Raw genomic sequence first — 13552 nt, forward strand, 5'->3', positions numbered from 1 at the left:
GCACCTTTCTATCAGGAACAGTTCTGAGTGTCAAATCCAGTAATCACAGATTAGTACATTCGTATCCACAACTCATGACAGGGTGGAGGTCTCTCCCATTCGCCATACTAGTTGGTACTATTAGACCCGAAGCTTTTAGCTTGCTCCATCATTAGTTCTACCTTAGGGTATTTTCTTGATAAGGTGCCACTTCTTAATTCCGAAACTGATCTGCACAATCGGTTCCAAGATGCACCTTGCTGAAATGGTATCTACCTGTAAGCAAAGCATAGGATCAAGTAAGATACAAAAAGATACAGAAATTCAACTCACAGGTCTTGTATGTTTTTCAAAATCAAGGAGAATTTCTATGACTTCGTTTAAATTCTCTTCTGTGGTCAAGGCTTTACAGGTTGGTGTCCTGTCGTCGCCATGTTTAACTATAATCCCCTTTAATTTTAACGATGCGACGCTCGTGAGTGGTCTTTGAAGCTGTCATATCTTTGCGTTCGCTACACGTCTTCAAGATTCTGAAGTTACCAAAGCTAGATTAAATGCCAAATAAAACTTCGCCAAAATGAAATTATCAAATATATATACCGGTATTTCTGGTTTGCTTACAAACTTTCTGCGCATACAACACTGAGCTTCATGTGCACTTGTGCAGACATGTAAGACAGCGTTGCAAAGCATCGAATTGGTAAAAGGAAACGGGAAGGTTAAGGAAGAAAGACTAGGGTCAGATTCACAGCCCCGCTTCGATCGGGTCGGGTTTTGTTAAGCGGGTTGTTCATTTCCGATTATGGGGCAGGTTAAACGGGTTATTACCCCATCATGTTTTTACCGGGTTGTCAATCATCGTACGCTAACCGATCACAAGCAATTGTTTTAGTATTCCTATTTTTCAAGTCAACATTCAATATTCAAAATACAACAGTAAGTTATTTTGTTTTACTTTTCTTTTAAAAGCAGTTAGTGTTTTGCAAACCTGCAGCAAACAAATACTTGACTTGTAACCTATGTAAGTAGGGGCTACATTACCTAAACCACTAATCCCAACCCGGTGCATTAAGTCGAATACAAGCCGTGAACGATCCGTGCAGTGCAGGTGTAGTGAAATTGTGTGCTCAGTGAAAGATAAAATCATAAGCAATAATGCTGTGAGGGAAAATAATGGGAGGGAAAAAGGAACGAAGCATCTATCAATCAAACAAATCACAATACGAAATAAAGTAAGTGAAAGCCAATTTGGCAATACTCAACCGTACCATCTTCATTTCCATCGTCCTAATGGGCGTGAATCTCGGGGCTGGGCGACGACCCTCATTCCTCGAACGACGATCCACGGCGTCTAGTGGTCCTCTTCGGTGGTGGCGAGGCCCTCCTATATACATAAAAATAAACTATGGTTAAACACTAAATAAAAAAAAATATATACCTGAATATCCGTGGCGACGATCTCAGTCCTCTTCGGCCTCCAGCGTCCTCTTCGATGGTGGTAGGGCCCTCCTAAATACATAAAAACAAAGTAAGATCATAGTGTAACACTTAAAATTTACAAATAAATACTTGACAATTTTGGGCGACGATCATGGTGACTCCGAAGGCGTCCTACATCCTTTTCAATGGTGGCGAAGCCCTTCTAAAAACATAAAAACAAAATAAAATCATAGTCATACGTAAAACTTAGAACTTTCAATTAAATACTTTATAATTTTGGGCGAAAATTATGATGCCTCCGACGACGAACCTCGTTGTCCAGTGGTCCTCCTTAGCGATGATGGAACCCTCTTAGATACAAAAAAAAAACATGGTTAGACAATTAAACGTGTAAAACATATACCTGAAACATCTATGACGACGATGTTGGTGCTCCAGCATCCTCTTCGGCGTCCAGCATCCTTTTCGGCGTCCAGCATCCTTTTCGGCGTCCAGCATACTCTTCGGCGTCCAGCATACTCTTCGGCGTCCAGCATACTCTTCGGCAGTGGTGAGGCCCTCTTAAATAAAAAAAAAAATGATTAAGCACTTAAACGTTTTTTAAAAAATACCTCAATACCCGAGCCGACACTCTCGTTCCTCCAGCGGCGATCCTCGATGTCACGCATCCTCTTCGATGGTGATGTAGCCCTCCTAAATTCATAAAAACAAAATAAAACCATAGTTCAAAACTTAAAACTTTTAATGAAATACTTGACAATATTGGGTGACGATCAAGGTGGCTCCGACGGCGAACCTCGTTGTCCGTTGGTTTTCTTCGATGATGTGGACCACCCTAAAAACATAGAGAAAAACGATTAGACATTTAAAATTGTTAAAGCAATATCTGGTGACCCTTGGCGACTTCGGCGGCGATTCCCGACGTCCAGTAATCCCTCCTCGGTAGTGTTGCAAGACCTCCTAGGCACAGATAAATACATAGAACATGGTAAAACACTTAAAATTGTTGAATACCTTGCGATATTGGGCTAGGATTCTGGCGGTGACCTTCGTTGCCCAGCGGTCCCCCTTCGGTGGTGATGTGGCCCTCCTAGATATATAAGATTTAAAACAAATACATAGTTAGATACTAAATTTTGTATTATATACCTCGGAATCCTGGGCGATATTCCAGCGGCTGCGGGGCTATCCTCGTTGCCCAGTGTCCTCTTCGGCCCCAGAGATTGCACTCCTGTATGTAAGGAAGGGACAAAAAATAAAAAAAAATAAAATTTTTTTTTTTAATATTTGAACAGCACCATGTTTCATCTTAATTCTAACAGGCATCAAGTACACAAATTACAATTACATTGGATAACAAGTTCCTGAAAAAAGAAATTGTTTATTAATAGATAAAGGGTCAGGAGGTTGTTTGGATTGGGTATTGCTTGTTCATGTGTAAACTGTGTGAATTCGAAACATACAAATGTTCGTACAAAAATGATTAGCAAACGACTACGGTAAATAGTTACATAAAACAGTGGAAGAAAATGGCTGAGATAGTGTTGTGCATAAATAACGAAGTGAGGTGGACTACGCTTTACGCCTTACTTAAAGTAGCCTTAATTTTAACTTCAGATTTACTTATCCTTAAACTTAACTTTAGATTTACCTATCCTTAACTTAATTGTAGATTTACTTATCCTAAACTTAATCTACGTTTATCTATTTCATCTAGACTTATCGTACTCCCCATCTAAAACAAAACCAGTGCAGAGGCTAAACCAGGTGCTGATGCAGTGCGTTATTAGTGCGTAATCGATGAATCTAAAATTTGCGAGAGCTGAGAACACTTGCTAAAGTTCTAAGAATAATTAGACGTGGATTGTAAGCAACAAATCTACACTAGTGCACCGCGTGCAGGTGAAAGAGCTACTGAGCTGCTGGATTCTTTTTTTCTTCCTCTCCCCCCTCTTTTTTTGTGAATGCCCGAGGTTCTTCATCTGTTTTAGGCACTTGGAAACAAACAAAAAATCAAAGGAACGTAGGGTCTATTGATGAGGAATGGCTATAATCTTGGGCTCACCTGGAAACAAAAATTTGCCCTTCAACCTGTCGACCTTCAGAATTAGGTCCCTCTACCCTACACTCTACTTCCGGGAAAGCAATAATGTGGCACGTGTCTGCGAGTATTTAAGGCGTCGTCTAGACGCTAGACAATCACAGTCGTCCAAAGTCTTGCCTCTACAGATGTACCACAACTATAACACCGTCGTCGATCGATTCGCCTGTCAGGTAAGTTGAATTTATGTTAATTGTCTTCACGTTTTCTTTAATTGTAGAAAGTATGAGAGTAACAATTACGAATAAATTAGTTCTAAATCTATGTTAGCCACCTATGGTATACAAATGTACCACAACTATAATACCATCGTCGATCGTTTCGCTTGTCAGGGAAGTTGAATTTATGTTAACATGCTTTGTTGTCTTCTTTAATTGTAGAAAGAAAGAAAATATCAACTTCCATTAAGTTAGCTCTAAATCTATGTTAGCAAACTAATTTTGCATGAATTCAAACTGTTACCAATAGTACTCTGTTTCTTTAGGAAATAACGATTGTTCAGTCCTTTTGCGGGTAGGTGCTAAAGTGTTTACTCTGGCTCCCTTTCAAACTGCATAAAATGAGGAATTGAAAATGTATCACTAATTATTAAAAAATTTATAGCATCATACTGTATTCATTATATCTGCTAGGGTTCATCATTACTGTTATTCATCCCGAAATCATGTACGTTAGTACACACTACTGACCTGCTACTCCTGAATGTAAATAGAAGTTATTATTAAGCATTGACAATCTTGCCAATCTTTTCTTATTTTAATCACTTGCAAAACACTATTAAAAAATATCCTCTGCACATGTGAATATACTTGATAATTTGAATGCCAAAAAGCCAAAACCAGTAACCACTGAGCATTCAAATGTGTTAGTACATCTGATCAGTAACAACACGATCAGAAGGCCTAGAAACATAAAATATAACACAATATAGAAAATAAAACATTACCCAGAAAACTAAACAATCTGTGTTAACAAACACTAACATTGCAATAATTCATATTAAATATTTATTAAGTGTCAAATTCATAATTTATTTAATGTAATTTAAAAGTACAAAAATGGGAAAATTTTCACCTACATTTTGATTAATTCTTGTTAGAAGTCTGGGCAGCTATAATGCCATGTAGAATACAATCATTCAATGTTCATTGTTGCTAGTTAAAAATATTATACTCAGCCGAATTATTCTGAGCATTGTTATCGCTGAAAAACTGCTGCAAAAATGTGTTTGTAATTCTGGTCAGCCTGTAATAAAACATAACAATATACTTAAAATATAACAATTAAATATAGTAATGAATATATAAAAAATAAAACTAGATATAGCAAGCCAAATTTCTTATAATTACCATTCCAATATTTCATATTCCAGCTACATTCAGCAGCTAAAAAGACAATTTATAATAAAAATGGAACAGGACTGTATAATAGAATAACTCTCCTGCCCTGTAACCACCATTCTTTACACATCACTACAACTATCTAAAAGCAAAAAAAAATCTCACTTGAAAATGACATGGAGAAGTTTTAACAAAACAATAGGGTTACCTATATAGTTTCGTCACCGTCATCGCTCGCTCCTAAAATTGTCTTCGCCTCTACATTTCGATCAAATCCTGTTGGAAGACTGGGCATCCATAATAACATGGAGAAAACTATAGATTTACTGACCACATCTTGATGTTCATTGCTTCTAGTTAAGAATTTGAAACAAACCTGGGCTTAAGTTCCTTTTTTCTCCACTTTTCTTCTCTTGGCTTAGCTTGTTTTCAGGATTCTCATTCAACGGTAGACGTTTGCTTTTGAATGCTGCAATCAAATTATTACAATAAAGATTTTCTTGGGCTACCATTGTTTGAAACACCAATCCCTTTCAGCAAATACCCAGCTTCACCATCCTTCTCCTAATATGACATTTCAGATTCAGTTATAATCACAAGACAGTCAATTTATATTAACATATTAAATTTAGATAAATTTCCAAACTAACCTCAGGCCGAGAATTTTCCCAACAATGTATTGTTCATAGTCCACGTCACTGAGCGGAAATGAAGCCTGATTTGACACTTTTTTCCTTCATTATTTCAGGCATGACAAAAATCACTTGGATTAGGAAGGCTACGGCGGACGGATCCACATTTTAAAGCTCACCTTGCTTATACTGGATGTTTATTCAGAGAAGAAAACTGCCCTTTTGAATGCCCTGCTTCATTTTTGTCTGACAAGAGATGGAAATAAACAGCATTTCTCAGACAGGCCAATAAACGGAAATTCCTTGTAGGAATCTACGAATTAAGTTATACGTTAACCCTAACCTATGTTAAGTTACCGGATATTTTTTTTTTCTTACCTCTTGACTAAAAATTTTGCGCCCGAATGAAGAAAGACCTTTTCTTTCTTGTCAGTTAAGCGCCAGAAAATTCCTTATGCCTTGTTGTCATACTTTTCCAAATAAGCCGTAATGCGACATGAAAGCAGTAGTCGGCCCTAAACACCTGACTGGCTGTGATTCGGGGCTCACCACCCTCCCCCATGCCTGGAATGGGCCAATCACGGGATGACAGGGAGACATTTTCTACAACGGGGCGGTGGCGGGGCTCAGTTCCTGGGTCACACCGATAACCCTGTCGTCATTTTAGAAGATGGCGGATTCAATGAAAGTGACAATTGTTGAGTGAGAATTTACAATTTGACTAAAATTACTAATTCTTAAGACTTCACTTAGGTTGATGCCTCAGTAATTAACTAAATTCCTGAATTTGGATGTATATATTGCCAATGATATAATCTGCATTCTTGAAAATATTTGCCAACACAGTTTTCTGCTGTCTAGTAAATGTTAATGAAAACTTAAATGTTTGAATCTCCTGGGTGACAACCATACTCAACTTATTCATGTGCCAAGTAAAAATTACCTTTTCTGCTTTTGAATAATCTAACTTCTACAAAGAAAGGATTGATGTTAATTAAGATTTTACTAGGAGATGCATGGTGTCAATGCTTGGAAGTAACTCACCCTAAATTGATCGTAGCCTACAGACTAAGAATGGTTGACACTTCCCGAAATGCAAATCAAGACAGCAGGAAATAGGGTTTCACATGAAAATGACTCAAAATAATGGTAGCTGGTAGTTTTAGGCAAGAGCAAAATTCGTATTTGCAGCAAATGGTAAGCAATTGTCTTGTATCCAATGATACAACACTTTTATTAAGATTTTTGTGTGCAACGTTAAACATAGTTCTTTTATTTTACTTACCAACACTTTCAATGCTGTTGGATTGCAGTTTGTCTTTGTAACTTTTGTTACTGTTCATTGAATTGAGGCTGGTAAAATCATGTGTCAGGAATACATAAGAAATAAAAATGCTTAACATCGAACGTTTGCCAAGTTAATGATTTAATTCTACCTATTCTTCCATTCCGCTTATTCACTATCTACAATGCTGCAGGATCTCTCTACTTCTGGATACATAGCAAACTGATAAATTTTGACGTTGTAAACGACAGAATTCCTCACCAGAGGGATTAGGTAGCAACCCTCACCAGAGGGATTAGTTGGCAACCCTCAAGGACCTTGTGCTGTGCTATTGTGGTTTAACGTGCCACATACTTTAGTGCTGGTAGATGAAGTTCTGCATGACATAATGGAACGCTTCCGTGCTACGAGGGAAAATGAGTTTCGGAATACATCCTTGTTTATAAAGAAAACCTCTAGTCAAACTAAACAGCAACAAAGGGTTGTTAATAATTAATAACGAATTACTTGACGAAAAAAAACCATAAAGAAAAAAACGAATCATCACTGAATACAAGTGAGAACATTAGAAATTGAAGAGTAACGGGAAAAGAATTGAATATTAATTACTTTCAGCTTGAGTGCAAATCCTTTTATGTTTGGTCCAATTCTTTCTCTGGCAGACAGCATCACAATAGTGAACGGCTTTACAACGACCACATCTTTTCGCTTTCTTCGTTGATTGATGGCAACTGGCACAAATGTATTGATGCTCGGTAATATCTTCGAGTTGTTTGTGTTTTTCGCCACGTTTTCCTTCATTCTTAAGTAACAGTTGGCTCCAAATGTCTGAAACAGGACGAGGTTGGTCCGCATAGCAAGGAGATAGAAACGTGGCCAGCCAAGGACTGTTTTCTCCAAAAGGCCAAAATGGGATGGCCTCATATTCTTGAATATCTTTGCCAATTTTTGTCGAATTGAGTCGCAAAATATAGCGAAGCAGTCGACTTTCTTCTCTTGTAGAAGTTACGAAACAAGGAATAGACCTCGTCTCCTTATTGGCATCATCCGTATAAATTCGCTGGAAATCCGCATTTATGTCGTGAATCGACATCTTCCCCCTGTGAACTAGTTTCGGGGCTAAGCTGCTGTCGAAAGCTGATAGCATCAACATGGGGCTGCCAGTTTTATTGGACACGATTGGCAAATGAATTCGGAGGTACCAATCCGGTTCACTCGAATCGTCGTCACTAGATGGCGCATTTAGTTCTGCGATCATAAAGAAAGTGTGATTGTCCTTTACAACAAGACGAAACAAGCAAGATATCATCAATCGAATTTGATGCAGAGCATTCGAAGATGATGTTGGAATGTTGTCAAATTGTTGCTCAAGATGAATATCCAAATCTCTAAGCAAAAAATCCCCAATAACTCTGTCCGCTCGACTGATGAATTGAGCAGGCCATGGCTCATAGACAGCCTTTTCGAAAAACAGCCGAATCTCACCGGGTTTGTAAGGCATAGCCACTACTGTCTCGGCAATGAAAGGAAATGGCACTGCGAACGTCAACGTTTGCGAATCAAACGGTTGGTCCATTATCAGGGTGATGTGGTGAACAGACTCACAAGGCGGTTGATGGTCCATAATCCAAGAGAGACCCGGAACAAATTGCAATGGCCCTAATAAACATTGGCATCGTTACGCTGATACTTAAAAAAAAATCACTAGTTCATCATTTAAAACTCACCTTCGCCTTCTCGTTCATCTTTATAGCAACAATAGATAGTGACGATGTACTGCGATTCCGTCTCAAGGCAGTCAACTATTGACATGGAAGGAATAGAGTCCAAGGGTGTTGGGTCAGCGAGTTCATCCGGCAAAGTGTGCCCAGGATCAGCAAAGGGATATGACTGAGTGAACGGTTCCGTTTGAAGTGAACGCACAGGACCAAGGGGGATGAGTGGCAGTCCCGTTTGAATATCGACGATGACTCCACTATGAGTTTCACTTAATCCATGGTCGGCTATGAGGGGAAATGACACTGTAACCCAGCCAGAAGTATAATTTTTGTTGAAATGCAGAAGGATATTGTCAATGCAATGAGCCACTGAGGCATATTGGGAAATGTCCAGTGGCTTGTCCATGGGCAAATCTCCATAAACGACGTGAGGTAACAAAATCAGACGGAGTTTCGGTTGTCCCATCGATTTGGTTTTGGCTTCATAGAATGCTTTCATCTCTATACTGCATTCAGAAAAGGTTAAAACATAATAAAATTTTTGAAAAAATGTAACGATTTGGCGCAGAAAATTACCGATCGAAAGACACCCTGGCTGAAAACAGCAAAACAGCCGCCATTTGAGCAAGATGTTGGCGGATACGATCGGCTGCTTCTGGGTCTAGATGAGCATCTGCAATGCGAGGGAACATGGAAAGCCACACCCATTGGGAAAACGTTCGCCAGGTCAATAGGCTGCACGGGTCCAATTCTGTGGAGAGTTCTTGAACTTGCCTGAAGCCATCAAATCCCCTATTCATCCGCTGGGCCGCTGATCCAGCTATGTAAAAGAAAGTCATTGGAGTGTAGCATTCCGTTCCACATATATCATCCAGTGTTTGTTGCTGTTGATTGGGTGAGAAACAGCGATAAGCCAAACGTTTTAACCATGGGTTTAAGGATGCCAAGTAATTCGGTCGCACGTTCTCGTATGATTGAGTCCTTTTCCAGATAAGGCAGACAGTTGTGTTGGTTGAACTTTCGGGTCGAACTGAAGAGCCAATAGGGAGTGGATCAGCTAATCTCAGGCCGTAGACAGTCGGCAGCATGGCGAGGGGTGCGCAAAGAGCTTCTTCAACGTAACAGACGACAGTTGGGGCAAACTTCGACCATGAACTGGTTTCCACAAATATGACAGATTCAGCTTCTTCACTAAGTCTTTTCCCGGCAGCGCTGAGCATGTTAGCTAGTCCAACTTCATCCGACAATCCAGAACAGTCAATAACGTCAAATATTTCCGTCAATGTGAAGCAGAGTTCAATAGGATCTCCCATGTGTAGAACCCACTTGATCTTTTCCATTTTCTGTCGATACAGAATCAGCTGGTTCAGCAACACATTTTGGCAGTAGTGTGTTACCGCACAGCCCTCAGCGGCCTTATGCGGATCTAATGCATTATTAAGAGGCAATGGAAGATAGCTGTTGAAAGGAGAAACGGTATGATGCACAATCCAGCGCTTGCTTTTCGTCTCTAATAGTGTCGGGTTAATGAATTTCCCTTTACATCCACCCGGGATGCCGTTGTCCAGTTCGAAAAAAAAATTATGGGCTTCGAAAATTACGGCAGTTTTTATAGGCTCCGGAAAGTGCTCTACCCCCATATGAACAGCTATACGACGAACTAGCTCAAAATCTTGTTCCTCTTCTGTCATGTCTTTAGACAGACCTGCACACCAACCAGCCCTATTTGCAGCTGACCTAGGCCAAATGATAATACAGCTAGTTGGAAGAATCTTATGAAATCAACATAAAGGACTTTTACCTGGCATGAAGTATAGCTTCAATATTGTCAGATTTCTTGGAATCGACCAACAACAACCACTCTTTCCACACCCATTTGAGTGATTGGAGGCATTTACCAGGGTGGACCTCCATATTTGCAGGAAGATTGCCATTCAAGAGATCCTTAATATCAGTCTTGAATCTCAAACTCATCTCTGGGCTGCTCCAATACACACCATACCAGACTTCCCATATATATTCGAGATCTTCATTTTTCACAGGGTCGAACTCAGGCGATGAAATTATTTTCACCATCAAAACATTTCTTGCAATGTTTGTTAAGCAAGTTCCAGTGATATGGTAATGCAGTGTTCTTGGATTCATAGACTGAGAAACAGTTGTCTCCAAAGCTTTTTGAAGATCCTCACACCCCAGAAACAAGGTCTACGTTGCAGAGGGTAAGAACAGAAATTAGTCTGGTAAATGACCTTGCATTCACAGTAATTAGCAATATTTAAATAACACCTTAATGTTTGTCGCTGCTGGTCTAGCGTCGAACAATTGCAGAACATTACGTGATCCACTTCTTTCATAAGGGAAAAAAGTTGGGGATGCAATCTCTAAAATAATTCGACGAGCTGGAGAGATATGCATGCTAACCCTTTACGTTCAGACAATTCAGTTTTATAGTTTAACTGAAATCAAGACAATGTAGGGACTGACTAGTTGGGTGCGAACAGATTAAACATCGTTTTTTCACTTTAACGCCGAGCAAAAAACGCGAGTCATTAGCGATGCTGTAACATGCCTGACTGTAAATGGCCACTTTTCAAAATGGCGACTAGGGTCAACGAAGTCAGATTCTTAATAATGGTAAGATCATATAAATTCAACCGAAAAATATCTCCAGAAAAAATATGTAAATAAAAATCTTTAATGAAATGCGTTTTTAAAATGGCTAAGCCTCACAGCATATTTTTCAACTGCGAAGAAAAAAAAAATGCATCAATCTTGCACTTTTTGGGCTGTACCCTAACTGTAAGACGTCACCTAAATCAACAATAAATTAAGCGTTACATGAACGCAATAGCAAAATGACAGCTAAAATAACCATCAACTTCGAACGATACTGCATGATTCATTAAATATTCCCACTTTTTAATGGCAAAATACTACATTTTCGTTGCCTCAGCTGTGGTGTTTTCCAGAATGACGTTTTCTACTTTTTCTCTCAGCTTTTCTGCATAAGCAAACAAAACTGAAATAACCTATTCACACACTATGCTCTGCTTCTTCAACAGTAATGAGATCGATTGGCAGATGACGAAATTCTGCCATGTTCTGATAATTTTATAAAGACACGGTTGAGAAGAAACAATTCACTTTATTTATTTCTCCTGTACGTCAGTGTTCCCGGGTGACAGTTGCTTATCTGTCGCTTAATCACGTCAATCAGACCTTTTTGACAATTTGCACGACATCTTCGTCGTTGAGGACGTGATCTTTTCCAACTCGTTGGGGTTGATGTTTCACAGAAGATCCCCAGACAAGAGCGCTGTAATTATAAGAAAGGAAAAAATTCACCATAAATAGCAATGAACTTTGCTGCCCATTAAATGGCTGCACGATAACGGCATCACCGCCTACTATTTGAATTCCTTGATGATGGTCCGGTGAAGTTTGTTGCAGAAATCCTCCATGGTGCACCTGTCCGATTGCAAGACGACTGGCGAGTTGTAGTCGGGTAATTGTCCCTTGGGTTTCGTGTAACTGTGGAAGTAGATTTTTTTTTTTTTTTTAGAATGTAAATTTAAGCAACACGAACTAATAGCTCTAAAAATTAACGCACATTCGCATCAGTTTTAGGTATTGCCACATTTTCTCGAGCAGGTCGTCAAAGTTCCACTTGTGATGGGCAGAAATGGGCACACAGTGAGGAATCTTGTAAATCACATCCAATTCCTCAATGCTGATTTGGTCTGTTTAAGGAACACACAATTCAAAATTTATAGATTTTTTTTGACAAATATAAAAAGGAAAAAAGGTACCAATTTTATTTAGTAGGTAGATGCAAGGGATGTAGGCTCGGTTTCCCTCGATAATATCAATCAAATCATCGGCCGTCGCATCATAGCGCAGAGTAACATCAGCATTATGAATTCGGTACTCAGACAAAATGGTTTTGACAATGTCCAGATCGAGCTCGCTTTGAGGTACCTAATGTGACAAAAAAAAAAAACCAACAAAAGCAGATAAGAACAGAAACCTCCAACGAAATTTCAAGGATAGATTACAAGTGTTTGAAGGTTGACTCCGCCCTTTTCTTTACGACGGAAGCCGATATTGGGTGGCTGCTTGTTGAGGCGGATGCCAAAACCTTCCAATTCACGCTGAATAATCTTCTTGTGCTGCAGAGGCTTCAGCACATCCAGCACGATAAAGATGAGGCTGCAAGTCCTGGCCACAGCAATGACTTGCCTACCACGACCTTTACCATCCTTGGCGCCTTCAATAATGCCAGGCAAATCTAGTAGCTAAACATCCAATTCAAAAGGAAGATAGCAAGATATCAAAAGCATTATTTTTTTTTAAAAAGAAAACTATGCCAACGTTAAGTACCTGAATTTTTGCACCCTTGTAACGGATGCAACCAGGGACAGTCGTCAATGTGGTGAATTCATAGGCTGCAACCTCTGAATAAACTCCTGCCAACGTGGTGAGCAACGTACTTTTGCCCACCGATGGGAAACCTGATTGCAAAACAAATGATTATGATCAGAAGATGCTTAATTTGTATCAGCCTTAGTTTGCCACTTGTCTTAATGAAAATTTTTACCAACAAAACCAATTCGGGCATCTCCTGTTTTGGCAACGTCGAAACCCTCGCCAGGGCCACCGCCACCTGATTTTGGTGTGAGTACTTCTCTCCTGAGCTTAGCCAAACGAGCTTTCAGCAGCCCAAGATGTTGAGCAGTTGCTTTGTTTCGTTGCGTCCTGGCCATCTACAAACGAAAACCATAGAAGTCAAAGTGACATTTATTCCAGGTCAATAATTGAAATCATACCTCAGCCTCGATGGCCGCAATTCTTTCCAAAACTCCACTCATTTTTCAGTTGTTATCGGAGTTTTTAATTGAGACAACAAACAACAGAACGAAAATCCGAAATTCGGAGCAGAAATGCCTAGCACGGCGACAAATCCGTCGGAAAAGAAGAAAAGTGTGACACGTTCATGTCGTCTGCTACTCCTACCAGCATCGCCAGATCGGGATAATTGACAGATCTCAAAAATCGAA

General features: G+C 39.5%; 2 protein-coding genes and 1 long non-coding RNA gene across 4 annotated transcripts; all 3 read right to left on the reverse strand.

Annotated features, from left to right (window-relative positions):
* Positions 1-4599: 4599 nt before the first annotated feature.
* On the reverse strand, positions 4600-6900 carry LOC130692780 (uncharacterized). Of its 2 annotated transcripts, none has more exons than XR_009420677.1 (8): positions 6778-6900; positions 5871-6144; positions 5672-5805; positions 5511-5594; positions 5237-5424; positions 5069-5147; positions 4870-5002; positions 4600-4765 (listed from the first exon to the last, which is right to left on the reverse strand). It is a non-coding gene; the product is annotated as an uncharacterized LOC130692780 (long non-coding RNA). The 2 variants fall into 2 exon arrangements; XR_009420678.1 differs by having other exon boundaries at positions 5069-5175.
* Positions 6901-7201: 301 nt separating this feature from the next.
* Positions 7202-10996, reverse strand: LOC132087705 (uncharacterized). The gene is made up of 5 exons (XM_059494488.1): positions 10782-10996; positions 10297-10700; positions 9072-10232; positions 8505-9001; positions 7202-8436 (listed from the first exon to the last, which is right to left on the reverse strand). Exons 1-5 carry the CDS (start codon positions 10908-10910, stop codon positions 7379-7381), a joined length of 3249 nt encoding a protein of 1082 aa, XP_059350471.1. The 5' UTR covers positions 10911-10996; the 3' UTR covers positions 7202-7378.
* A 624-nt stretch (positions 10997-11620) lies between these two features.
* On the reverse strand, positions 11621-13484 carry LOC130692833 (GTP-binding protein 128up). Its single transcript, XM_057515919.1, has 8 exons — positions 13322-13484; positions 13093-13258; positions 12876-13006; positions 12551-12790; positions 12305-12473; positions 12106-12235; positions 11904-12026; positions 11621-11811 (listed from the first exon to the last, which is right to left on the reverse strand). The coding sequence occupies exons 1-8, from the start codon at positions 13361-13363 to the stop codon at positions 11709-11711; spliced, it is 1104 nt and encodes a 367-aa protein (XP_057371902.1). The 5' UTR covers positions 13364-13484; the 3' UTR covers positions 11621-11708.
* Between the last annotated feature and the right edge of the window lie 68 nt (positions 13485-13552).

Source organism: Daphnia carinata, chromosome 3, assembly GCF_022539665.2.
Source record: "Daphnia carinata strain CSIRO-1 chromosome 3, CSIRO_AGI_Dcar_HiC_V3, whole genome shotgun sequence".
Taxonomy (NCBI): Eukaryota; Metazoa; Arthropoda; class Branchiopoda; order Diplostraca; family Daphniidae; genus Daphnia; species Daphnia carinata.

What these genes read in the sequence shown, in the direction of transcription:
- LOC130692833 (XM_057515919.1), bottom strand. Translation starts at nt 13,363, where the DNA reads ATGAGTGGAGTTTTGGAAAGAATTGCGGCCATCGAGGCTGAG. An exon ending in TTGCGGCCATCGAGGCTGAG is followed by an intron (nt 13,259 to 13,321) that starts GTATGATTTCAA and finishes TTTCGTTTGTAG; the next exon opens with ATGGCCAGGACGCAACGAAA. An exon ending in CTACCTACTAAATAAAATTG is followed by an intron (nt 12,236 to 12,304) that starts GTACCTTTTTTC and finishes TTCCTTAAACAG; the next exon opens with ACCAAATCAGCATTGAGGAA.
- LOC132087705 (XM_059494488.1), bottom strand. Translation starts at nt 10,910, where the DNA reads ATGCATATCTCTCCAGCTCGTCGAATTATTTTAGAGATTGCATCCCCA. An exon ending in CAGCAGCGACAAACATTAAG is followed by an intron (nt 10,701 to 10,781) that starts GTGTTATTTAAA and finishes TCTGCAACGTAG; the next exon opens with ACCTTGTTTCTGGGGTGTGA. An exon ending in AGATGAACGAGAAGGCGAAG is followed by an intron (nt 8,437 to 8,504) that starts GTGAGTTTTAAA and finishes AATGTTTATTAG; the next exon opens with GGCCATTGCAATTTGTTCCG.